The 27848-nt window shown below is 37.4% G+C and overlaps 1 protein-coding gene across 3 annotated transcripts in view; it reads right to left on the bottom strand.

Moving 5' to 3' along the window:
* Positions 1-10335: 10335 nt before the first annotated feature.
* Positions 10336-27848, bottom strand: part of ARID4A (AT-rich interaction domain 4A) — a 69669-nt gene continuing 52156 nt past the window's right edge. For 2 of the 3 annotated variants that reach the window (XM_012450969.3, XM_012450970.3), the window contains exons 18-24: positions 25083-25167; positions 23473-23674; positions 18995-20125; positions 18684-18788; positions 18103-18309; positions 17305-17451; positions 10336-12182 (exon numbers count right to left, since the gene is read on the bottom strand). In XM_012450969.3, coding sequence (XP_012306392.2) covers positions 12079-12182; positions 17305-17451; positions 18103-18309; positions 18684-18788; positions 18995-20125; positions 23473-23674; positions 25083-25167 — 1981 coding nt within the window. In that variant the 3' untranslated portion in view covers positions 10336-12078. The remainder of the gene's footprint in view (positions 12183-17304; positions 17452-18102; positions 18310-18683; positions 18789-18994; positions 20126-23472; positions 23675-25082; positions 25168-27848) is intronic. The other variant, XM_012450971.3, reaches the window with a different exon arrangement.

Below are 27848 nucleotides of genomic sequence, written 5' to 3'. Positions count from 1 at the left end.
CATCCATCACCCCCAAGGTTTCCTCAGGCCCCTTTATAATCTTTCCCTTCCATTTCAACCCCTCCACATACCCCACTCCAAGTTTCTAGGGAACCACTGATTTATTTTCTGTTATTATACCTTAGTTTGTATTTTCTATTTTTATATACATGGAATCAGAGTATTTACTTTTCATCTGACTTCTTTCACTCAGCAAATGTATTTTGAGATTCATCTATTTTGTGGCTTATGTTATCAATTTGTTCCTTTTTGTTGGTGAGTTATATTCCGTTGTATGGTTGTGCAAATTACTTACTCGTTCACTTGTTGGAAATTTGGGTTGTGTCAGATTTTTGCTGTGATTTATAAAGCTGCTATATGTAGACATATGATTTCATTCTTGGGTAAGTACCTAGAAGTGAAATGGCTGGGTCATATGTTTAACTTTTTAAGAAATTGTCAAAAATTTTCCAAAGCATTAACTCTTCCCTGAATCGATTAAAAAGAAAAACAAAACAAAACATTTTCTAAAGTGGTTGTATAATTGTGCACTCTCACCAGTAGGCTATGAGAGTTCCAGTTCCTCCACATCATCCTCACCCTTGGTATGGGCAAAGAGAACTTTTGGGATCTGGGATTATTCTTATTGAGATTTATAAATACAGTTATCTATAACTTAACTATTTGTACATGGACAAATCACTGTACCTCTGTGTCAGTTTTTTTATGGACAGTGAAAGGTTTAGATCCTAAAATTCTGTTTTTAATTATTGTTTTTGTTTCAGTGACATTTAAGAAGTTTCAAATATATTTTTGAGTGAATAATACATTCTTTTGGTTCAAAACATAAAGGACACAAAAGACTACAATGAACATTCTCCCACCTCTGTTTCCCAGTTATTGTTTCCCCTTCCCAAAGGCAACCAGTGTTCAGTTATCCTTCTACAGATATGGTATGCGTTCTCATTCTTTTTTCAGATACATAGTAATCTATTTTATCAATGTGACACAATTTATGTAGCTATCCCTGTAGAGACGCATTTTGGTTAATTCTGATTTTTATGAAAAACAGTGCTGCTACTAATAGCCTTGAACATATATTATTTCACACATGGGTGAGAATACCTATAGGATAAATTCCTAGAAGTGGAATTACTGGATCAAGATATATGTGCATTCTTAATCTCAGAAGATACCACCAAAATATCCCCACAAAGGTACTCTAAATTTATACTCTCATCAGTACTGAAAAAGTTTCAGAAAATAACATTAAAAGTTTACATACTCTTTGACCTGGTAGTAATTCCACACCTATGAATTTATGCTACAAAATGCTGAAAAATAGATGGTTCAAAGAAACACCTAAAAGTTGGTAACCTAGACCTCCAAAAAATAGGAGAGTAGGAATGTGCAGTACCATGGAGTACAAGGTAGTCACTTCATGTGGAATAATTTTTCATTAATGTCAAAACTGTCCATACTCTATTGACAAGTAGAAAAAAGCTATTTTAAAACTAGTGTAGAACTATCCATGCTTTAAAAAGTTAGGATATTGGCCGGGCACAATGGCTCACACCTGTAATCCCAGCACGTTGGGAGGCCAAGGCGGGTGGATCACCTGAGGAGTGGATCACCAGAAGTTCGAGACCAGCCTGGCCAACATGGTGAAACTGTCTTTACTAAAAATACAAAAATTAACTGGGCATGGTGGCGCATGCCTGTAATCCCAACTACTTGGGAGGCTGATGCAGGAGAATCACTTGAACTCAGGAGGCGGAGGCTACAGTGAGCCAAGATCACAACTCCAGCCTGGGCAACAAAAGCAAAACTCCATCTCCCAAAAAAAAAAAAAAGGATGTTTATATATAACGTTTAATATTTTTATACACATAGCAAAAGACATGCAAATATATACAACAAAATGTTAACAGTAGTTATTTCTTGTTACTTAATAATTTTTAGTTTTAACTCATTTTGATATAACTTTTCTATAAGTATTATTTATAAGTTTCAGAAGCTATTAAAAATGGCAGATGGGGCCGGGCGCGGTGGCTCACGCCTATAATCCCAGCACTTTGGGAGGCCGAGGCGGGTGGATCACGAGGTCAAGAGATCGAGACCATCCTGGTCAACAAGGTGAAACCCCGTCTCTACTAAAAATACAAAAATTAGCTGGGCATGGTGGCGCGCGCCTGTAGTCCCAGCTACTCGGGAGGCTGAGGCAGGAGAATTGCTTGAACCCAGGAGGCGGAAGTTGTGGTGAGCCGAGATTGCGCCATTGCACTCCAGCCTGGGTAACAAGAGCGAAACTCCGTCTCAAAAAAAAAAAAAGCAGATGGTCTACAATGTAAAATAAAAGATTTTGTTCAGACAAAAAACTAGTTCAGTAATTAAAGGGATTATTTGGAATATTATGGGGGCAGGGGAATAAAAACCTTGTCTAAATTTGATCCTTCTCAGCCAAGTTTTGGAGTCACCAAATTTTACCTTGTGACAGATTTTGAAAGGAGAAATAAGAAACGGAAAGTGACAAGACAATAAAAGAGAAGTTGGCAATTTCTCCTGCCCCTCAAAATTGCAACTTGCCAGTGTTCTGATTCATAAAGGTTCCTGACTCAAGAACGGAGTATTTGTAAGAATGTAACCAGTGTTTCCAGGGAGCAGAAGCTTAAGACGGTACTGACATAATGGAAAAGCTAGACCTGGGAATCAGAAGAAATGGATTTGAGTCTTAATTTTGACACTTCCTTGACACTTCTCTTAACCATTTGGAACCTGTTTTCTCATATGTCAAAATAACAGTGCTTCTTTCATACAGTTGAAATAGTATGGGCAGCGAACGGTGGCTCACGCCTGTAATCCCAGCACTTTGGGAGGCCTAGGTGGGTGGATCATGAGGTCAAGAGATTGAGACCATTTTGGCCAACATGGTGAAACCTTGTCTCTACTAAAATACAAAAATTAGCTGGGTATGGTGGTGTGTACTTACAGTCCCAACTACTTGGGAGACTAAGGCGGGAGAATTGCTTGAACCCAGGAGGTGGAGGTTGCAGTGAGCCAGGATTGCACCACTGCACTCCAGCCTGGCGACAGAGCAAGACTCTGTCTCAAAAAAAAAAGAAAAAAGAAAAGAAATAATATGAATGATGAATGGTCCATAATTCACTAATAGAGCACTCACTTCTACCAATTATTTTCATCTTATTTTGAAATAGTTCATTGGGTATTTACAAAAATTTTTAAACACATTTTAACATAGCAAAGAATAGAGAAAATATGATCAATACTCAACTTATCAAATCATAGCATTTGGTCATATTTGCTTTAGCTTCTTTTAGAGGGAGGAATAAATGCCCCTGTATACCCTCCTCATTCCTTTCCCCCATTTTCCAGAGAAAACCACTATCCTGAATTTGGTATTCTTCATTCCTACTCATGTTCTTTTTGTTTGTTTGTTTGTTTTTGAGTATTGCTCTTGTTGCCCAGGCTGTAATACAATAGCATGCTCTCAACTCACTGCAACTCTGCCTCCCGGGTTCAAGCATTTCTCCTGCCTCAGCCTCCCAAGTAGCTGGGATTAAAGACACGTGCCACCATGCCCCGCCAAATTTTGTATTTTTAGTAGAGATGGGATTTCACCATGTTGGCCAGGCTGGTCTCAAACTCCTGACCTCATGATCTGCCTGCCTCAGCCTCATGTTCTTCTATTTCTGATGACATACACAAAACCAATATATTGTATTGTTTTGAATATTCAAATTTTGTATAAATATTTTAAGTATGATTTGCCAACTTGCTTTTTCTACTCGTTTGTTTTTGAAATTTGAGCCATGTTGCTACATTTAGCTACAGTCCATTCATTTTAATTGCTCTATAGTATTGCATTTTGTTCATATGCCACAGCTTATATATCCATTTTCCTGTTAATGGGCACTTAAAATGTGTATTGCTAAAGGGAATGCAAGATGGTAGTCACACAATCCAGCAGTCTTACTTCTAGGTATTTACTCAAGAGAATTAAAAACATTATGTTCACACAAAAAGCTATATATGAGTATTTATGCTGGATTTATTCAAAATTATTAAATGTCTGGTCATAGATAGGTTTAGTGAGATTTAATATATGTTTCTATTAGAGAACAAGTCTGGATACGGAAGAAAGAGGAGAACTCCTGAAGGCAGTTACCACTTGGTGGGAAAGGTGCCCCATCAAAAGAACACTCCCAGAAAAATCTAAGTGCATTTAGAACTATCTTGTTAAAAGTTAGCTATCATAGTACATATTGGGCCAATCCTGGAGATAATGACTACATCAAGGAAATGGTTCATTTAAAGAAAACACTGGGCCAACTGATCTTCAACAAAGCAAACAAAAGAAGCGGGGATAGGACATCCTGTTCAACAAATGGTGCTGGGATAATTTGCAAGCCACATGTATAAGAATGAAACTGGATCCTCATCTTTTACCTTATGCAAAAATCAACTCAAGGTGGATCAAAGACTTAAATCTAAGACGTGAGACCATAAAAACTCTAGAAGATGACACCGGAAAAACCCTTCTATACATTGGCATAGGCAAAGACTTCATGACCAAGAACCCAAAAGCAAATGCAGCAAAAACAAACTCAAAAGCAAATGCAACCAAAACAGACAGATGGAACTTACTAATGATGGAACTTACTAATGATTGAACTAAAAAGCTTCTGCACAGCAAAAGAAACAATCAGCTGAGTTAACAGACAACCCACAGAGTGGGAGAAAACCTCAATTTATACATTCAACAAAGGACTAATATCCAGAATCTACAAGAAAGTCACACAAATCAGCAAGAAAAAATTCCATTAAAAAGTAGGCTAAGGAGATGAATAGACAGTTCTCAAAAGAATAATACAGATGTCCAACAAACATGAAAAACTACTCAACATCACTAATTTTCAGAGAAATGCAAATCAAAACCTCAATGTGATACCACCTTACTCCTGCAAGAATAGCCATAATCAACAAATAAAAAAATAATAGATATTGGCGAGGATGTGGTGAACAAGGGACACTTTCACACTGCTGGTGGGAATGTAAACGTACAACCACTACGGAAAACAGTGTGGAGATTCCTTAAAGAACTAAAAGTAGAACTATCATTTGATCCAGCAATCCCACTACTGGGCATCAGAGGAAAAAAGTCATTAAATGAAAAAGATACTTGTACATGCATGTTTATAGCAGCACAATGCACAGCGGCAAAAATATGCAACCAGCCCAAATGCCTATCAACTAGTGGATAAAGAAACTGTGGTTCACAAACACGCACACACACACACACCATGGAATACTACTCAGCCATAAAAAGGAATGAAATAATGGCATTTGCAGCAACTTGGATGGAATTGGAGACTATTATCCTTTTTTTTTTTTTTGAGACACAGTCTTGCTCTATCGCCCAGGCTGGAGTGTAGTGGTGTGATCGTGGCTTACTGCAATGTCTGCCTCCTGGGTTCAAGTGATTCTCTCACCTCAGCCTCCCAGGTAGCTGGGTTTACAGGTATGCATCACCGTGCCTGGCTAATTTTTATAATTTTAGTAGAGACTGGGTTTTACCATGTTGACCAGGCTGGTCTCAAACTCCTGATCTCAGGTGATCTGCCTGCCTTGGCCTCTCAAAGTGCTGGGATTACAGGTGTGATCCACTGCACCAAGCCTGGAAACTATTATTCTAAGTGAAGCAACTCAGGAATGGGAAACCAAACATTGTATGTTCTCAGTCATAACTGGTAGCTAAGCTATGAGGATGCAAAGGCATAAGAATGATACATTGGACTTTGGGGACTTAGGGGAAGGGGTGGGAGGGGCATGAAGGAAAAAAAGACTATACATTGGGTACAGTGTAACTGCTCAGGTGATGGGTGCACCAAAATCTCAGAAATCACCCCTAAACTTATTCATATAACCAAACATCACCTGTTCCCCAAAAACTTATTGAAAAAAAAAAAATCACTGATGGGCTGCCCATGTACATTCATCCCTGGAAACCAAGAGAAACCTGAGCAATTTGTTACTCTCCATCTGGGACCAAAAAAGTTCTTTAGAGATAATAAATATATGTTTTTCTACTCATTTGTTTTTGAAATTTGAGCCATGTTGATACATTTAGCTGCAGTCCATTCATTTTAATCACTGTATAGTATTGCATTTAGGTCAACTATAGTACTGCATAAGGTCAACTAGTATAGAGTTTACAGATAAAATACAGGACACCCAGTTAAGTGTGAGGTTTTTGGTTTTTTTTAGATGGAGTCTCGCTCTATTGCCTTAGTGGAGTGCAGTTGCACAATCTTGGCTAACTGCAACCTCTGCATCGCAGGTTCAAGCAATCCTCCTGCCTTAGCCTCCCAAGTAGCTGGGAATGCATGCACCATCACACCCTGTTAATTTTTGTATTTTTTGTAGAGACAGAGTTTTACCATGTTGGCCAGACTGGTCTTGAATTACTGACCTCAAGTGATCCAGCCACCTCAGCCTCCCAAAATGCTGGGATTACAGGTGTGAGCCACCGCACACAGCCTAAGTTTTAATAAACAACCATTTTTACATGGAATGTCCTTATAAGAAGAAATTATCTATTATCCGAAATTCATATTTAACTAGGTATCCCATATTTTTATTTGCTCACTCTGGCAATCCTAAACTGATGAGACTCTTGAATCAGATTGTCTTGTTTAATGTAATTTAGCCTTGAGAATAAATCCAATTACTTGTACAGAATAATCATTTATTAAATCTATGAGGAAGTTCCTTAAGCTTTTCACAATAGAACTTTTCAACATGTATTCTGCATGACACAGATTACAAAATGAAGATAGCTTCATAATTATGTTAACTACAAATACCAAAATTATAAACATTGCCCTTACCTGTTTAAAGAGGTAACATAATGGATCTATATGAATAAAAGAAGTTTTTCTGTGCTTGTCAATATGGAAAACATCATTTGATTTTGTAATAAAATTTCAAGGACTAAAAAATTTCTACTCTATGAAAACATTAAGCAAGCATCGTTACAAATTCCTCATTAGGACAAACTCCATTCTAAGAGTCATCCAACCTTCACTAATGATGGATGTCATCACTTATTGTATTCTTCCTTTAATGTGATAAAAATCTGTGTGTAACCACATGAAAGTAATGGGAGAGGGAAGAACAAACAAGGAGAAGGAAAAACAGCTCATCAATTTAGGAATATTTTAAAATGAGAGTGTTAAACAAGTCTACTTTAACACTTTTCAAATGATATTTTAACATTATTACTTTTTTGAGAAAAGAACCTTGGCTGGCACAATGGCTCACGCCTGTAATCCCAGCACTTTGGAAGGCCAAAGCAGGTGGATCGCTTGAGCCCAGGAATTCAAAGACTAGCCTGGGCATCATGGCGAAATCCCATCCCTACTAAAAATATAAAAAAATTAACCAGGCAGAGTGGTGAATGCCTGCAGTCCCAGCTACTTTGGAGGCTGAGGTGGGCGAATCACCTGAGCCAGGGAAATAGCCTGCAATGAACCATGATTGTGCCCCTGCACTCCAGCCTGGGTGACAGGAGTGAAACGTAAAGACGCTATCTCAAAAAAACAAAAACAAAAAAACACACTAAACTCCTCTTTTAAATGTCTGGTTTTAGGCAGCTCACACCTGTAATCTCAGCGCTTTGGGTGGCCAAGGTGGGTGGATTATTTGAGGTCAAGAGTTTGAGACCAGCCTAACCATTCATTTAGTGAAACCCTGTCTCTATTAAAAAGCAAAACAAATATCTGGCTTTTTACTTACACTCCTATGACTTAGGAGTGCTTAAGAACTGAATCATCTAGTATGGCAGAAACTCACATGCACAAGTAAACATAAGGTAAATTATCAAGTAAAATAACACAGATTAAAAAGCTATCACAGCATAAAAGAGGGCACTATTCTGGTGGTAGTGAGAAGTCAGCAAAAGCTGCATAGAAAAGTGGCTCTTGAGACAGCTCCTGACAAGTAGGGCAAACAGGAGCAAAGGGGACAAATGGGCAGGTTCAAGGTTTGCGCAGTGCCTCACTGCTTCTGACTGACTTGGATCCTGCATCAGATCTACTCTTGCCCTAGCTCATTACCTCTTTTCTACCAATCTCCCCTCCTCCATGTGCTTGGAACACTAAACTCTCCATATCGCTCCTCCTTCCCCAGCCAATTCATAATCTTCACTGGTCTTCAGTTTTCCTGTTGCTTTCTCTGCAAAGCCTTCTCAGACCACCCTTGCCCTCCAACTAGTGGGCTCTGTATCACTATCTCATGGCACACCGTAACTTCATATGCCTATTATGCCTGTACTTAAGAATTACACGAGTTTGGATAAGCAGAGACTGTAATAAAAAATAATTACATGAGTTAACTGTTTAACATCTACCACATTATTATACCATGATTATATATTCCATGAAGCAAAGGATTTTTTTTCTGTCTTGTTCACTGTTGTGGCCCCTGGGCCTTAAGCTTATGCTTGGCACATAGAAGATACTCAATAAATCATTAATTAATGAATTATGTTAATAGTTTTTATATATGGTTGAATATAGCTTTGAATGCTTTCACAATTTTGATAGCTGTTAAAACACAGGGCTTATAAAAAAGGTGTACAAGTAAATTAATTGGGCAATCCATATAGATTTTCATAATTTAAAGCAATTTCATAGAAGGCATAATATGTAGTAGTCTTTTAATGTGCTAAGTGCAACCATCTTTTTTTTTTTTTTTTTTTTGAGACAGAGTTTCGCTCGTTACCCAGGCTGCAGTGCAATGGCGCGATCTCGGCTCACCGCAACCTCCGCCTCCTGGATTCAGGCAATTCTCCTGCCTCAGCCTCCTGAGTAGCTGGGATTACAGGCACGCGCCACCATGCCCAGCTAATTTTTTGTATTAGTAGAGACGGGGTTTCACCATGTTGACCAGGATGGTCTCGATCTCTTGACCTCGTGATCCACCTGCCTCGGCCTCCCTGTGCTGGGATTACAGGCTTGAGCCACCGTGCCCGGCCGGGCAACCATCTTTCTTAATGAAAGAGGAAAACTAGAAATTTAACACAAAAAAACAATAAAAGCACATAATGGCCAGCTGGGTACAGTGACTCATGCCTATAATCCTTGCACTTTGAGAGACCAAGGCAGAAGGATTGCTTGAGCCCAGGAGTTCAAGACCAGCCTGGGCAACATAGCAAGACCCTGTCTCTACAAAAAGTTAAAAATTAGCCAGGTGTAGTGGCACATGCCTATAGTCCCAGCTACTCAGGAGGCAGAGCTGAGAGGATCTCTTGAGCCCAGGAAGTCGAGGCTGAAGTGAGCCTTGTTCACATCACTGCACTCCAGCCTAGGCGACAGAACAAGACCGTCTCAAAAATTGAATAAATAAATTTTAAATAAAAGCACGCAATGCAATATTAAAACAGAAACCTCTATAATCTTTTAAATAACTTGATTTTATAGATGGCAACTTCCATTATAACATTAGAGTGTCTTTATACTTTTACTTTTTTTTTTTTTTTTGAGAAAGACTCTCGCTCTGTCACCAAGCTGGAGTGCAGTAGCACAATCTTGGCTCACTGCAACCTCTGCCTCTCGGTTTCAAGCGATTCTCCTGCCTCAGCCTCCCAAGTAGCTAGGACTACAAGTGCATGCCACCATGCCCAGCTAATTTTTGTATTTTTAGTAGAGACCGGGTTTCACCATGTTGGCCAGGATGGTCTTGATCTCTTGACCTTGTGATCTGCCTGCCTCAGCCTCCCAAAATGCTGGGATTACAGGCATGAGCCACCATGCCTGGTGTGTATTTTTACTTTCTTAGTCATATATGAGAGGTATCTTTTCAAAGTTTAGCTAAACTCAAAATATGCTCAATATTTGAAATATCACACCCAGTCAATATTCACTTAATTTCACAATCCTTTCTAGGCTCCAGACAAAAGGATTTTAACAGTGTTTATCAATTCAATGAATACACAGTTTTGTTCTCTGTAGCAACATCCCAATACTTCATGACCAAATTTCTATCAATTAGAAGGGACAGTACTCAAGCTAATAATTTATTTATCTCACATTTATTTAATTCCTACAGCAGGAAATCATTAAAATATCTAATGTATAAATCTAAAGTTGCCTCTTAGGTCCAACCGGATTTAAATGACACATTTTTTTTCATTTTTATAATTAGTAGAAATATTTTATTGCAAAGGCTGAAAAATATAATAAAATGCTTGGTTTTGTGAAATCTGATTTTTCAACTGTAAGTTACGAGCACTTAGGAAAAAAGCAATCATTTAAATGAAAACTAAAAATATAAAGCCTATGTTTAAAACATGGCCTTTATTAATACTGCCCGCTGAGCTCCATTTTTATTTTACATTGAAATACTTCTGCTTTGCAAAGAAAAAACAGAAAAGTGCATTTTACAAGAGTACTTTTTTTGTTTTTAATTCTCTGAGAAAATGGAAGGAATTTGAATCACAAGTTCACAATGTGGTAAAATGAAATTAAGAAACAATGATTTCAGTAATGCTATGCCATCACTAGTGTTTAGCTCTGACTTTTTCTTGTAAATCAGATCCTGATATACAGTCTAGAGCATCTAGGTTATTATTCTATAGCATATTAAACACAGAAAAGGAGATTTAAAAAAAAACCCCTTTCAATGTATAAACATGAATTTAAAAATTGCTTTTAAAAAATCACCTTTTTACATAATGTATATGCAAAACTGCTTTAAATACATGATTTTGGAAGAATTATTTACAAAATGTATCAGTCTGTGGAACAATTCACAGACAAAGCATACATAGTTGCTTTACTTAGTTGTTGCATCTCAACTTTGGGAGATATAAATTCATTCGGCAGTATAGCAAACATAAAAACTGTGACAAAGTATCTTAAGGGCAACCAAAAATTTGATCCTTAAAACAGTTTAAATACTAGGACTGCCAAAGTTTCTAAACAAGGACATACTTTAATGATCCAGATGCCCATTTATAGTTCTATACTGTTTGACGGACTGAGACAGACTCCAACACAGGCAAGGCTGCAGGATGCAACCTCCTGTAGCAAGGACAGCTGAGAGCTATTGTCATCCAAAGAGAATTAACCTAGAATTTTCTTTTTTCAATTTTATTAATATTTTAAAAAATACATAAAAATACAACATCCAATGTCTGAATAAATATATTTAACAAGTTGCAAGATAATACCTTATTTTACACAAAATTTTCAGCTTTAGAAATCTTGTTAAATAACTTCATTGTTGTTATATATTTCATTTTTGTCTTTTTGTAACAAAATAAAAACTCTGAAATTACATAGAAAAAAGACAAAATATTTTTGTCAAGGGATAAGATAGTCCACTGAAAACTTATTCACAATTCCACTGTAAACATTAATAAACATTAAAATATTTGCATAATTGTGTGCTCAAAAATCCTATAAAAAGTGGAAGACTTATTACAACTGTAGTTTTCAGTCAACTACACTTCCTTTCACAATTTATTTTGTCCCATTTACACCTCTAATCTTGGGCACACTGCTGAACATATACTTTGGCAGTTCTAAATAGCAAGTGCTTCCACAAAAATAAAAAAAAACAACAATAATGAAAAAAAAAACCACAACATAAACCCCCTACTCACCAAGTGTTCAAATACATCTTAGTGAAAGTGCAGCAGCAACTATTCAGCCAGGTAATATTTTGATGTTTATCATGTGCACTTGCTTGTCTATGATTTCTATAACACCTGAAAGCTTTATTATACAAAAATTCAAATTTGCTAAGTGCCCTTTTTTCTATATCACAAGTGAAAAAAAAAAAGTAAAGAGGAAAATTATGACAAATATGGCAGGCTGCTTAATCTTCACTTATCAGCTTATTTTTTGCAACAAGAAAAAAGAAGAGAGAGGGGAATAGATACAATCCAGCCTGGAAAAGTATACAGAATATACTTAGCAATGTCAAACCAGTTGAGTGCTTTCTGTGGTTGTAATTCAGGGTTTGGGGATTTATGTCCATGGCAGCAAACTGCTGGGAAGACAGAGAAAACGTTTATCACCTGCATTCTACAGCAAGTACATTTTGTGGGGGAGATGATGACGAAGGACTCATTCCAGTGTCTGATGAAGCAGATGACATGGAGGCTCCTGCATGAGACACTGTGGAATCAAAATAGCTATGTTAGACCCAAAAACTATTATACAAAGATACCCAGCTAACAGCAAATTAGAAATAAAATTCTTAACATTATTCACCTTAATCACAGGCCTCTTCTATGTTACAAGAAGGAGTAACAAATCGTCAGCAAAAATTTTGTTTGGCTCTATTAAGTGGAGTTAGTCTTTGTTCGGTTAAGTAACTCAACAATTAAAAAGACGTCACAAAATGTAAAGATTAAAGAGACAAAAACTCTTAAACCTCTAGTTGAGAGATCCCAAGAAGGAACTTCGCTTGCCCTAAATCACAAACAAGGTTAACCTGAGATAAATACAGAACCATACAGAACCATATGGAATTTCTGCTTTATCTCTGGGTCATAGGACCATAAGATATTTCAGTTAACTCAAAGAATCACCTCTGACAGGTATCAGAGTCATGGAGATTAGGATGGAAGTAATGATGTGGGATAAGCAAAAAGTCCTCAAATGGTTTTAACATAATTTTCTTCAGGAGGACATAACACAGATTAGGGATCAGTACTCTGAGCATTAAATGTTTTGCCACTTTTTAAGTTCTTTGCTTTTATCTTCTCTTTCCTTGCAAAACTCTTGTCTTCTTTCCCTTCTTGTCTTCTTTGACTGTTCCTGTTTTATTTAAAGTTTTAATTTTTGTTTATTCAAGTATCATTACAACCTCTAGGTCTCAAGCAACCCTCCCACCTCAGCCTTGCAAGTAGCTGAGACTACAGGTGCATGCCACCGCACCGAACTAATTTTTTTATTTTTTATAGAGATGGGATTTCGCTATGTTGCCCAGGCTGGTCTCAAACTCCTGGGCTCAAGTGATCCTCCCACCTCAGCCTCCCAAAGTGCTGGAATTATTAAGCATGAGCCACCATGCCCAGCCAACAAATCACTCAAATCTAAATTTAATAGCTCATTATAAAAACTTCAGCAAATAAACACACTGGGCACGGTGGCTCACGCCTGTAATCCCAGCACTTTGGGAGGCCAAGGCGGGTGGATTACAAGGTCAGAAGTTCAAGACCAGCCGGGCCAAGACAGTGAAAGCCCATGTCTACTACAAGTATAAAAAAATTAGTCGAGGCTGAAGCAGAGAACTGCTTGAACCTGGAGGCAGAGGTTGCAGTGAGCCAAGATCGCGCCACTGCATTCCAGCCTGGGCGACAGCGCAATACTTATCTCAAAAAAAAAAAAAAAAAAGTAAGCAAATAAAAATGGGGAAAAGACTATAATAGGCTGGGCATGGTGGCTCATGCCTACAATCTCAGCACTTTGGGAGGCAAACCAAGAGGACCACTTTAGACCAGGGGTTTGAGACCAGCCTGAGCCATATGGCAAGAATGTGTCTCTACAAAAAAACTAAAAAATTAGCTGGTTGTGGTGGTGGGCACATGTGGTTCTAGCTACTCAGGAGGCTGAGGTGGGAGGGTTGCTTGAGCCCAGGAGTCTAAGGCTGCAGTAAGCCGTGATCATGCCATTGCACTCCAGTCTGGGTGACAGAGCCTGTTTCAAAAAAAAAAAGATGGTAATAAAAAAAGTCTTTTTGACTGGGCACAGTGGCTCATGCCTGTAATTCCAACACTTTGGGAGGCCGAGGTGGGTGGATTACTTGAGGTCAGGAGTTGGAGACCAGCCTGGTCAACATGGTGAAACCCCATCTCTACTAAAAATACAAAAATTAGCTGGGTGTGGTGCCAAGTGCCTGTAATCCCAGCTACATGGGAGGCCGAGGCAGGAGAATCACTTGAACCTGGGAGGCAAAGGTTGCAGTGAGCCCAGACCATGCCATTGCACTCCAGCCTGGACAACAAGAATGAAACTCTCTCTTAAAAAAAAAAAAAAAAAAAAAAATTGTCTGAAATATATGTCACCTTTAGGAAACTGACCCCAGAACAGTGGTGGTTTCTCTGAAGAAATTTTAATTTGCTTATTTGTTCTTTTCTTTTTATATTCAAAAGTTCTATAAAGACTTCTTGCTATTTACAGTTTGTAAAAGACAGGAGAAGTCTGATCTTTTTCCATTTGTTCCACCCTGTTCCTATTTTTAGGAATTAAAAACTGCTGGAGGACAATGGTCAAGACCACACATGACAGGTCACTCTACCACAAAGTCATCCTCTAAGTTTCTACCAGAGGCAAAAAACTTCTCTCAACATAATCAACCCTATCAGGTAATTTACCTTTTATTTGTTTTTAAGAGACATCCCTTCTGGAGCTCTCCCCTTCTGTTCTATCCTATTCCTGGAATAGTTGCTTTCTAGGCCTGCTATGCAATGGTCATCTTACAATTTCCATTTGCCATCACCTTGAGATATTCCTTCACTATTTTCCTATGTAGGATTCCTTGTTTGCTGGATTCCATGTCTTCTTAGCTTGCCTTCTAGTTTCTAGTACTACCACTGAGAAATCTGATGTAAGACACCTGATGCTGTTCTGAGATACATTTCTTTTTATATATGTATCTTTATATGGTAAATTTTTAGAATCTACCTTTTTTTTTTTTTTTTTTTTGAGAGAGAGTTTCACTATGTCACCCAGGCTGGAGTGAACTAGTGCGATCTCAGCTCACAGCAGCCTCTGCTTCCGGGTTCAAGCGATTTGCAAGCCTCAGCCTTCTAAGTAGCTGGGATCAGAGGCATGTGCCACAACACCCAGCTGATTTTTGTATGTTTAGGAGAGACGGGGTTTTGTCATGTTGGCCAGGTTGGTCTCAAACTCAGGTGATCTGCCTGTCTCCGCCTCCCAAAATGCTGGGATTACAGGTATGAGCTCCTGTGCCTGGCCTAGAATCTACTCTTTATTCATAGGATTCTGAAATTTCATATGCTTTGGTGATTTTCACCCCATTATTTATAGAGGGCGCAGTGAGTCCTTTCAGTCTTCTAATTCATATCCTTCAGTTCTAGAATTTTAAAAATATTTCTTTGATGACAACTTTGTCTTATGTTTATTCAATTCTCTTCTAGAAATCCTGTGATTCAGAAGTTGGATTTCCTCACCAGATCTCTTATTTCTCTCATTTCTTCTCTCCTATTGTCTTTCTGACCCTCTATTGGGATTTCTTCAGCTTCGCTATCACTTCCATTAATTTTTTTAAATTCCTGCTATCATATTTTAAAGATATCCTTCTTGTTCTCTCAATTTTTAAAATAGTTATACTTTTGTTTCAAGGTGGCAATATCTTTTCCTTATCTCTGGATACAAACTGAACATCCCTAATCCAAAACTCCAAAATCTGAAACTTTTGAGCACCAATAGGATGCCACAAGTGGAAAATTCCACACATAAGCACTTACCACAAACTTCATTTTATGTACAAAATTATTTAAAATATTATATAAAATTACCTTCAGGCTATGTGTATAAAGTATCTATGAAACATAAATGAATTTTGTGTTTAGACTTGGGTACCATCACCAAGCTATTTCATTATGTACAAATATTCCAAAATCTGAAAAAAACAAAAAATCCAAACACTTCTAGACCCAAGCATTTCAAATAAAGGATACTCAACTTGCATTAACTATTAAGCACAGTTTTGTGCTATTTTTTTTTTTTTTAATGTGGTATATTATCTGTTTTTGCCAGTTCCTTTACAGTCTCTTTTTTCCACTTTGGCTTCTGCCTTTATGTAGAGGCTTTCCTCAAATGTCTGGTCATGTGGCTTCCATATTTAACATTAAAAGCTGACTGGAAGCTGTGTATGAGCATCGGGGCTTTTCAATATGGACAGTGCACATGTAGTGATTGGCAAGGATCTTGATTTTTGTTTCAGGAACATCCAAATGTAGGTCATTTTTCTTCGGCTGGTCATTTTCTTTAGAAGAATCTTCTAATCTCCTCCCAGGAATAAGCATAACCTTGGCTGCCAGTTTTCAGAGAGCCAAGAGGCTAGACCTTGGGTTACGAGAGGGACAGCAGTCTAACTATTCAGTATGCAAACTTTTACTCCATCCATTGTTTTGGCCTAGCACTTAATCATTACCCTCAGCTATGGCTGGTGCCTCCAAGTCTGCAAGCCTACTGATCTCCTCACCCTCTGTTAAGTTAATCTATTTTCTGCTCAAGTTGGGTTGAGGTAGACTTGCTTCACTGATGGGAAGAGGAGATCCAATATCTCCTTCCATTTTCAACCAATCCCATTTTTCAGCATCATCCCATATCCCTTCTGAGAACTTTTCTGGGTTTACATGGTATGAATTGGCTGGCTTCTTGTTGTTTTGTACCACTACAAGGGCAAGAAAGCTTAGTTTTAGCATTATCTCATATGCTAAGACAGTTAAAGTAGTCTATCTGTTAAGCAGCTTCCAAAAGATATACTGTTGACAATTTTTGTCTGCTGTGGTCATTCTCTTGTCCTTTTGAGTTTAGGGCTTTTAATTGCCTTTATTATTATTTTAGCAAGGCTTGCGGATAGATTGTATATGGACATGTCCACATTTAACTAGAAGTGATCCTATAACCACCAAAAGGCTAGACACTACTCCCTCTCTGTGATTACTCCAAACCTCTCCTTCCACTAACTCCTATACTTGTTAATATCATTCTTAGGGTTATACACTGTTCAACTAGATGTTAAGATATTTGAGATGAAAGTCTGTATCTAATACATTTCTGTACTTCTACCACCTGGCAAAGTGCCTGGCACATGACACATACTCATTAAAGTTGCTGAGCTACACTATCTTATATTTTAGTTGCTTAGGAAATGATTTATAATCCCAAAAAGATAATCTCCTTGAGGATAAGCCTTATGTCTAATTCATTTTGGTTAACCCCAAAACAAATACAGTACCTGTTAACAGGTGCCAATAAATGTTTGTTGAGCAAAGAGTGAATTTCAGAAGGAGTAAGCTCTACTTGAGAATTTCCCACATTTAGTACAATCACACATTTTGAAAAACAGTTTGTACTCCCTTTCAAGGGTGTCATTCCGATTAACTCAGTTGCTGACCTACTCAATAACAGAAAACACTAGGAATTTTAAAACAGCAATTAATGAATGTGTACTATATTCAAAGAGTATCAAATTTACATCTTCTATAATGATAGGATATAGTTTTGAAATATATGTGGAGAAAAATTATAATAAAATTACCTTCCCTGTCTTTCTTTTTTAATCTTTTTCTCCTCCTGTCTATGGTTGCAACTTCAGACTTCAAAGACATATAGTATTTTCTGATTTCTTGTAGTTTTTCTTGGAGAAATGAGATTCTCTCTGTACTGTTCATATTATCTAATTCATCTAAAAGGGGGGAAAAAGTTAATTTGGATTTTAAAATAATTCTGTGAGAAAAAAGATGGCAGTGCTATCAAAGGTCTAACTCATAAATTAACAAAAACTTTAGTTTATTAAAATCTACGAAAGTAAGCTAAATAAGACTGTAAACAGGGAAGACGTGAATTAAATTCATGATTTAGAATTATTTTTAGATCCCAAATTTTGTACTAAATATTTATAACTTAAATGATCAGAAAAACATAAGAAAACATCAGCACCAAGCAACCCTGACCTATCTATAATTACAGTTATCAGAATAGTTTCCCTGTATTGACATTTTCTTTACTACTACTAGTTATACAGTAGAAATAACTACTGGTTATTTCTAATTGTTAGTGCTACAAAGGGCACTTCAGTTTCATTGATTTATATAAATCATACATGTCTTACTTAATGTAGACCTTCCTGTAAATCATTATTTATCAAGTTAGTTTTATGAAAAGACACAGATTTGAACTTAAGGTAACACATGATGATTATTGCTAAGGCAGTATTTGGAATACCTAAATAAATTAATCATTATTCCTTATTTTATTAACATTAATCCAAGTTGGCATTTTAAGATATATTCCACTTTACAGCATTTATCTATCAAGTTTTCTATAAGCTTCTTACTGAGTTGAAAGCTCCACTTATACGTCCTAGGGGATGAATTTGGATGTTTTTCTCTGTGTTTATCTTTCTCTCCATCTTTGATGTGCGGGGATATTCTTGCAGGAGATCGTGCAAGTTTCTGTGGCTTAGATACATTAAGATGCTTTACTGGGGTACATTTACTTGAATTGTCTAGGACAGGAAGATCTTCACTATCACTGCTTTGTCCTATAATAATACAAAAAAATGACTCAGATTATAAATGATAAAAATCTTAAATATCAAAATGCAACAGACCTAGCAATTACATTTCTTGGTATCCTACAGAAATACTGCACAAATCCACAAAGTTTGTAACAGAAAAAGAAAAAAACCCTAAATGCTCACCAACAGAGAAATGGTTAAAAATGATAAACTACTGAACATCTTCCTAAAGTTGTTAAAAAGAATATGAGTTCATCATAAAAATGGCAAAATATCTAGTATAATACTGTTAAATGAAAAAGCAAAGTTATAAAACAATATAGTATTGCTCCCTTTATGTTTAAAATAAGCCAACAAACTGCTAAAAATACTAAAAGCTAGCACTGAAAAACACCAACCTGTTCCATTCTTTTCATTTTTGGCTGCAGCACTTGTTCGCTTTGGGGTACGCTTTTGTTTTTTTGCCATTAATCCACTAGTTCCATCACTTGGCCTTTTCTGACCTGAAATAAAGGGAAAGAGAGAACGTGGAAAAAAAAAAAAAAGAGCAAGTATATTTATTCAACAGACTACACTGATATTTCTTTCTTTTTTTATAAGAAAAGAAGAGAGAAAAGAGAAAGTACTTTACAGATCAACAGTACCTAAAACTCAACAGTTATGTTTGGTTTTAATATAAACACTAACTTTTTCCCTAGAAAGTTCTTACCCTTCTCTCTGCTCTCTCTCTCTTGTACAATTATACTACAGGTACCAGAGGCAACGCTGGTTTCAAATCCATTTGCTGATTCCCTCTCACAGAGACCTTCTTGAGATTCTTCAGCAATACTATCAACTTCAATCGTAATGTCACTCTCACTTTTTACGCTTCGAGATTCATCTTGACTAAGAGTAAGTGGTGAAGCTACTGAAAAGTTATGTTGGACTACAGGAGGTAGGGCAGGTGGAATAGAAACAAGAGAGTTAGACTCAGAGCTTTCAACTGCTACATCCTCAATGCTGGTCTTATCCTTTTCATCCAAATCATCCAAATCTACTTCATGGCAAACCAAGGTTTCAGGCCCAATCAGAGGCATTGCATCCTCATCTTCTTTTGGTGGAATATTTACAGTTTCTTCAGCTGCACTATCAAATCTTTCACTAGTCAATTGTTGGATGCATTGGTTTGACTCTGCTATCAATGATGGCATTCCCTCATTTTCTCTTTCAAAGTGCTGTTCAAAATTTAAGTTTTTTATTCCCTCAGATCCAATACAATCACTGGTCCTTTCTTGAGATACACTATTTGTCATTTCCATTCCATTCTCCATTCTTATTTTTTTCTCTGGTGATGATTGTCCTACTATTTTCCGTTTCAACTTCTTTTCCTTCACACATTGGTCAATTTCATCTTCTGTAGCAGAAGAAAAGTTTTTACTGTCTAATGAAGAAAATTCAAGACTATGAGCTTCTATATGAGGTTCACTTCCTGCTTCATTCTGGCCAAATGATGTAATTTTTATAATTTCTAGAGGAAGATCTTTTGTCTTGCTTCGTCTTCCCTTTCCTTTTGGAGATTTTTCAGCCTCTTTCTTAACTTCTTCTGCTTGTTCCATTTTGTTTCCAAAAATCTGTACTATTTGTTCATTCTCTCCAACTTCTAACTTCAGGGTTTCTAAAGACTGCATTTGAGTCCTTTCATTTTCTTTTAATATATGTGCAGAAATCTTTGGATTTTCATCATCTAGTTTATCATCATTGAAATTTTCATTTTTTTCTAGTTCATCTTTAAGACAAAGTTCTTCATTTATTAAATTCTTTTCTAAAGCATCTTCTATGTCACTATCAGATGAACAAGAGTCTGTAAGAGGAAATATTATTATATTATACAGGTTTTTATATTACCAGTGTAATTTTATAACAAAAATCTTTAATCATATACCTCTGAATACCTCCCTGTAGAAATTTCTGATACAAAATAAATTATAACATTTGTGCCAAGAATTTGAGGGGGAGGGGAACTAAATTAAGCTCCAAGTAAAAACTTATTACATTGCATACTAGTAACACAAATCTGTATAAAAAGTATAATATTTAGGTACAATAGTCCTTAAAAAAAAAATCAAGGATTAGTACCTAGACATGAAGTTAATTTGTTAAGTGGTTTGAGATAGCATGTAGGAGGGACATTTGATGGGCATTTTGTATCCTACGAAAGGAATATGACATTCTACTTAAAATAATTGTGGAAAGAAGAGTTATTTTTTTGAGACAAGGCTGATTCTGTCATCCAGGCTGGAGTGTAGTGGTGTGATCTCAGCTCACTTTAAGCTCCGCCTCCTGGGTTCAAGCGATTCTCCTGCCTCAGCCTCCTGAGGAGCTGGAATCACAGGCGCGGGCTACCACGCCCTGCTAACTTTTGTATTTTCAGTAGAGACGGGGTTTTGCCATGCTGGCCAGGCTAGTCTCAAACTCCTGACCTCAAGTGATCCGCCCACCTCAGCCTCCCAAAGTGCTGGGATTATAGGCATGAGACACTGTGCCCAGCAAGAAAAGTTTTTAAAATGGGCAAATGGGCAATTGGAATCCCCAAAACTTTAAATACTTTTTTTTTTTTTTTGAGATGGAGTCTTGCACTGTCACCTGGGCTGGAGTGTAGTGGCACAATCTCGGCTCACTGCAACCTCCGCCTCCTGGGCTCAAGCCATTCTCCTGCCTCAGCCTCCCTCCTGAGTGGCTGGGATTACAGGCTCGTGCCATCACACCCAGATTGTTTTTGTATTTTTAGTAAGAGACAGGGTTTCACCATGTTGGCCAGGATGGTCTCGATCTCTTGACCTCGTGATCCGCCCACCTTGGCCTCCCAAAGTGCTGGGATTACACGCATGAGCCACCGCACCTGGCCAACTTTAAATATTCTTAACAGACAAGAAAGTAGAGCAACAGAAGTTATTCCCTGTAAGTAAGGGAACTTGTAAAATAATAAAGTAGGGTTCTAAGACTGTATAGGGTCTAAAAAATAAAAAAATTCTGTCCGTATGGTGCTCATATCCTCAAGAAGTTCAAAACTACAAACATGAATTTTTTTAAGTGAAAAGGTATATACAGTTTTATTTTGTGGTTTTATCATAAAGAGAATGTAGAATTCATTTTCCTCATGTTTTAAAAAAATCCCTTTAAGTGGTAGTTTAATAAGGGTGGTATGTAGTTTTGTAGACTGTACACTGCACTCAGGTATGCCTTCTAAGGGGTACCTTTCACTTTGTAGACATCTTACATTTGTGTATTATGACAACTTTCCAGCAGATGGCAGTAAAGAGGAAGGATATCCTTTTATAATATGCACACAAGCACCATATGGACTAGTAGCACAAATGTAGTTCAGAATAGCTTTTTTCTTGAAAGGCGAGAAATTTTTATGTAAGACAACCATTTAGAATTTCTTTTTAGGGGACCAAGTGCAGTGGCTCGTGCCTGTAATTCCAGCACTTCAGGAGGCTGAGGCGGGTAGATTACTTAAGAGTTTGAGACCACTTAGCCAACATGGTAAAATCCCGTTGCTACTAAAAATACAAAAATTAGCCAGGCATGGTGGTGTACACCTGTGGTCCCAGCTATTTGGGAGGCTGAGGTGGAAGAATTGCTTAAATCCAGGAGTGGAGGTTGCATTGATTGAGCCGAGATTGCATCACTAAATTCTAGCCTGGGCAACAGAGTGAGACGGGGTCTTGCTCTGCTACTCAGGCTGGAGTGCAGTGACATGATCACACTTGCTGCAGCCTTGACCTCCAGACTCAAGCAATCCTTCCACCTCAGCCTCCTAAGTGGCTGGGACTACAGGTGTGCACCACCATGCTTGGCTAATTTTTCAATTTTTTGGTGAAAATGGGGTCTGTGTTGCCCTGGCTGGTCTTGAACTCCTGGGCTCAAGTGATCCTTCTGCCTCAGGCTCCCAAAGTGCTGATATTACAGGCATGAGCCACTGTGCTCAGCCTAAAATTTCTTAATTATATTTAAAAGTATACAGAGGTAGAAAAGTGGAAGAAATGAGTACAAGCAGAATAAATATGTTCACCCATACGTATTATAAAACATGCCTGTACCACAGTAGTCTATGTTCTCTTAGAACAACATGGTCCCAGCTTTGCTGAAAGATCCCAGGTGAACAGCACTGAATTTATAGGAGACACTGATACAGGTTTGAAGGAAAGTACAGCACACACTAGGATGCATGGATTGTCAATTCACCTTCTATTAAAATAGATTATTTCTAAGATATTCATGAGAAAAAGTAATCCTAAATGAAAACATCACTAAATTTTAAATAAAAATTATACAGCAAAATATTTTCTTTAAATCAAATTTTAGAGTTTAAATCATATTAGATTAAAAAGCTGGGCAATTTACAGGCTGAACATCCCTAGTACAAAAACCTGAAATCCAAAATGCTCCAAAGTCCAAAACTTTTTGGGCACCAATATGACGCCACAAGTAGAAAATTCCACATCTGACCTCATGGGACAGGTTGCATCCAAACACAGGTGCACAACAGTTTCTTCAGCGCCCCTAAGCTAATGTACAGGTAACATTTTGATGAAAACACAGCATCTTAGGTGGAGACTGAAAGCCTGCTGTTGTTTGTTGTCACTGTTGTTTAGCAGCAGATACAGGTATTCTGATGATGCTATTGTGCTGCTTAGTTTCCCCACATACATTATTTTTCCACTGTATTAATAGTAAGCCCTATGTTTTACTGTTATGTAATTATGTATAAATAAGTCAAAGAAAATTGCTTATCAGTAGGTGGCATATAAATTCAGAGTCAAGAATAACAGTGATGCTAAACAATCAGACTGTCCACACAGGTGGCTGAGACAGTTATACCTTTGTTTTCTGATGTTTCAAAGTATACAAACTTTGTTTCATGAACAAAACTATTAAAAATATTGTATAAAATTACTTTCAGGCTATGTGTGTAAGGTATATATGAAACACTAATTTTCATGTTTAGACTTGGGTCCTATCCCCAGGATATCTCATTATGTATATGCAAATATTCAAAAAAAAATAAAAAATCCAAAACACTTCTAGTCCCAAGCATTTTGGGCAAGGGATACTCAACCTGTACCATGAATATTTCACACAATGGATGTTTTATTATTTATATTATTGATTTTTTTAAAGTCAGCGATCCTCAAAATAGAGCACCTTCCATTCCATTTGACAGAGGTGAGCTGTCTGGTATATTGCTGCAAGCACTTCTGGTACCTGATTTTCCTTCACTGTTTGCTGTCTTAGATAAGCCATATGGCATGTTTGATGAAAGGGTTGATTTTAAAGGAGGTCGTCCCCGTTTTGACTTCTGCCTCTCCTCATCCCTCTTTTCGTCCTTTTCACTATCTTCTTTATTCTGGGCAACAACAACAAAATGTATGAGAAGGGCCAATGCTTTATGAAAAATGAACATTCTACTTCTCCAAAGAAAACTACATCTCAAAAAAGGTTTGATTATTTTATATGTCAATTCCTAGTCTGTGCTTACAGAACAATAAAGAAGAGTTTTCTGGCTGTTCTGATAGGTCATCAGAACTTACTAACATTAGTGTCAATGAAGTTGGTAGACAGTCCTCCACTGCTGGATTTGACTAGCTTAAAGAAACAGTTTTCTAACATATTTTGTATTTATATAATATGATACTGTACAATTTGTAACACTGCTATTATTATATTGTGGCGGTCAGAGTCAGAGCATTAGAAGGCTATACTGCTACTCAGTAGTCCCCAGTGTTCCCTACTATCCCCTGCAGAAAGGAAAGATATCTACTATCCAGCAGACAAAACAATGGGCAAATCTCTACAGCAAAGCTTGACAGTTGAGGGTACAACTGGCCAGTAGACATGTGTTTTAAAATTTTAGTATTGGCTTCTAGCATTTAAAAGTCAAATTTCACATTTTAATAAATATAGTGGTCTTGAAAAATCCTGAAATCTGGCCACCCTGGGTCTGCATTCCCACAGCAGAGTGGTTAGGTCCATTCCATCTAAATGAGGAATGTGTCCTCTCCTTTGTCACAATTAGCCCTACTTTACCCTTCTCCTATAAAGCCTCTACAGAATTTAAGTTTGAAAGCCATCCCCTAGGGGTTGCTGGTTTTCACCTTGGCTGAAACAATGTGGTAATGTGTTACTTTTAAGCTCCTGGGTTATAAAGAGAAAATTACAATTACCTTTAAAGAATTAAGATGATTATTACAATAAGAAGATTTATTAAACAAACACAATATTATATATGCACATTACTAAGCGAAAGAAGCCAATCTGAAAAGGCTATATGGTGTATGATTCCAATTATATGATATTCTGGAAACAGCAAAAACTACAGAGACAGTAAAAAGATTGGTAGTTGTCAGGGGTTGGGGTAGGGTTAAGAATAGGCAGAACACAGAGGATTTTTAGGGCAGTAAAGCTACTCTATATGATATATGATACTATAATGGTGGATCCAAGTCATTATATATTTGTCAAAACCCATATAATATACAACACCAACAGTGAACCTAATGTAAACCATGGACTCTGGGTGACAATAATGTGTCAAAGTAGGCATATCAGTTGTAACAAATATTCCACTCTGGTGGGGGATGCTGACAATTTGGGAAGACTATGCATGCATGGGGCAGAGAGTATATGGGACGTCTATATACCTTGTTCTCAATCTTGCTAGGAACCTAAAACTGTTCTTAAAGTCTTAAAAAACACACAATACAATCTGAGTAATTCTTATACATATTATAAAGAACATAATTTGACAAACATACTTTAGCTTTTTTCTTCTGTTTTTTCTTTGGTCCACCTTTGTCCAAAGGCCAGATTATTCTGTCAGCCTTCACCCACTCATCATACCTTAAAAAAAAAAAAAAATGTACAAACTTCAGAAATGATAACCTATTTGAAATGTATTCACCAAACAAAAATAATAGTGAGACAGACTAAATAGTTTGTTCCTAGTGTTGGCAGGAATATGAAGGGCACACTGGCTGGTTTGTTGGTAACATGTGCTAGTAACTGTGCTAGGTGTTCTGTATATCCAGTGACAGGGAAAGGCAAGAGAATTTCGTAAGAGTTAACAGGTTTAGAGGGAGGTCTTGGAAAGCAAACTCTAGGTTCATGACAATCTGAACTGCTTTGTTTTCCATAGGTTTTACGGAATCTGAGCTTATAATCAGATTCTACACTAGAATTCATCCTACTGAATGAATAATAGAAGAGCTAAGTCAGACAAATTCAAATTTGCAAGGTGATCGGTTTCAGGTTATTCTATCAAGTCCATTTCAACTTTCTTTTCTTCCCCAAAACTCTCTCTAATCGCTAGTATTTCCAATAAAATTTTCTTATGAACTACATTGCCTTTAGGACTCTGAACTTTTTTAGAGATACTTGTTTTCACCTCTTTTATCTAAGTTTATTTTGTTTAGCTCAAGTTCAAAACTCATTTCCCCTAAACCTTTTCTTAAAATATTTATTTTTAATTTTGTTTTTTATTTTTTATTTTTTGATACAGTTTCACTGTTGTCACTCAGGCTGGCATGCAGTGGTGCCATCTCGGCTCACTGCAACCTCTGCCTTCCCGGTTCAATTGATTTTCATGCCTCAGCCTCCCAAGTAGCTGAGATTATAGATGCCTGCCACCACGCCCAGCAAATTTTTGTATTTTTAGTAGAGATGGGGTTTCACCATGTTGGCCAGGCTGGTCTTGAATTCCTGACCTCAGGTAATCCACCCTCCTCGGCCTCCCAAAGTGTTGGGATTACAAGCATTAACCACCACACCCAGCCATTTTTTTGAGACAGGGTCTCACTCTGTTGTCCATGATGGAGTGCAGTGGCATGATCTCCTGGGCTCAGTTGATCCTCCTACCTCAGCCTCCTGAGTAGCTGAGACCATGGGTGTACACCATTGCACCAAGCTAATTTTTGTACTTTTTATAGAGACAAAGGTTTCGCCATGTTGCTCAGGCTGGTCTCAAATTCCAGAGCTCAAGTGATCTGCCCACCTTAGCCTCCCAAAGTGCTAGGATTATAGACATGAGCCATTACGCCTGGTCTTCTCAAAAGATTAATATCGCTTCTTAATATCTATAGTCCAAGTTACTAATAAGGGGTTTTTAGAACTAAATAACAGTTCTTACATTATATAAATATACAAGTATTTACAAAATTGAGTCAAAATCTAAAACTATGTACATTTAAGTATTTAGACCAGGAGTGTCTAATCTTTTGGCTTCTCTGGGTCACAGTGGAAGAAGAATTGTCTTGGGCCACACGTCAAATACACTAATGATAGCTGATGAGGTTAAAAAAAGCACGCAAAAAAAAAAAAATCTCATGTTTTAAGCAACGGTATGAATTTGTGTTGGACCGCATTCCAAGCCATCCTGGGCTGCATACAGCCTGTTTGGACAAACTGGCTTTAGACTATAGCATGTTAATAGAAACTCAAGTATCTGGGCTGGGCACAGTGGCTCATGCCTGTAATCCCAGCATTTTCGGAGGCTGAGGCAGGCAGATCATGAGGTCAAGAGATCAAGACCATCCTGGCCAACATGGTAAAACCCCATCTCTACTAAAAAATACAAAAATTAGCTGGGCATGTTGGCATGTGCCTGCAGTCCCGGCTACTTGGGAGGATGAGGCAGGTGAATCACTTCAACCTGGGAGGCAGAGATTGCAGTGAGCCCAGATTGCACCACTGCACTCCAGCCTGGCGACATTCTGTCTCAAAAAAAAAAAAAGAAAAAAAGAACCTCATGTATCTGGAAACCACATTCTTGCTTTGTAAACTAGTTACTGTGGAGATGTACAAAGTAAGGACATGGTTCCCATATGCATGTATTTCAGTTGACATGGTACCATGACTACCTATACAGATGCTTCTTTACTTATGATGCCATTATATCCTGATAAAGTCATTAAAAACTGAAAAATACCCTAAGTCAAAAATGCATTTAATATATTTAGCCTACCGAACATCACAGCTTAACTTCACCTACCTTAAACATGCTCAGAACACTTATATTAGCCTAGAGTTGAAGAAAATCATCTAACACAAAGCCTATTCTATAATAGTCTTAAATATCTCATGTAATTTATTCAATACACTGTAGAGTACAGTATTGGTTGATTAGTCTCATGATTTCTTGGCTGTTTGCTGTGCTTGCCGCCACTGCACAGTCTGATGAGAGAGTATCATACTGTATATCGCTAGCCCAGGAAAAAAAAATCAAAATTCAAAATTCGAAGTATGGCTTCTACTGAATGCATAAAGCTTTTGAATCATCTTAATTTTTTAAAAGACTGTTGAACCACTGTTAAGTTAGGACCTGCCTGTACTATGATTTGAAAACTATCTCTTACTCATTAACCCAGTATCTAGTTTCTTAAACGGGACTGGCTATGAGCATAGTACTAAGCTTTTAAGTATCTATACTTTATTAACTTATATGGAAATGTTTATTCATTTGAACATTTCCTGAGGACCTACTATTATACAATGTATCAGGAAGTATGTAGAGAATAAACATGGCC

Source organism: Aotus nancymaae, unplaced genomic scaffold (assembly GCF_030222135.1).
Source record: "Aotus nancymaae isolate 86718 unplaced genomic scaffold, 86718_ANA_hifiasm-v0.15.2.pri h1tg000062l, whole genome shotgun sequence".
In the NCBI taxonomy this organism is placed as follows: domain Eukaryota; kingdom Metazoa; phylum Chordata; class Mammalia; order Primates; family Aotidae; genus Aotus; species Aotus nancymaae.
Note: the sequence above shows the minus strand (reverse complement) of the source record. Positions and strands in the feature narration are given on the sequence as shown.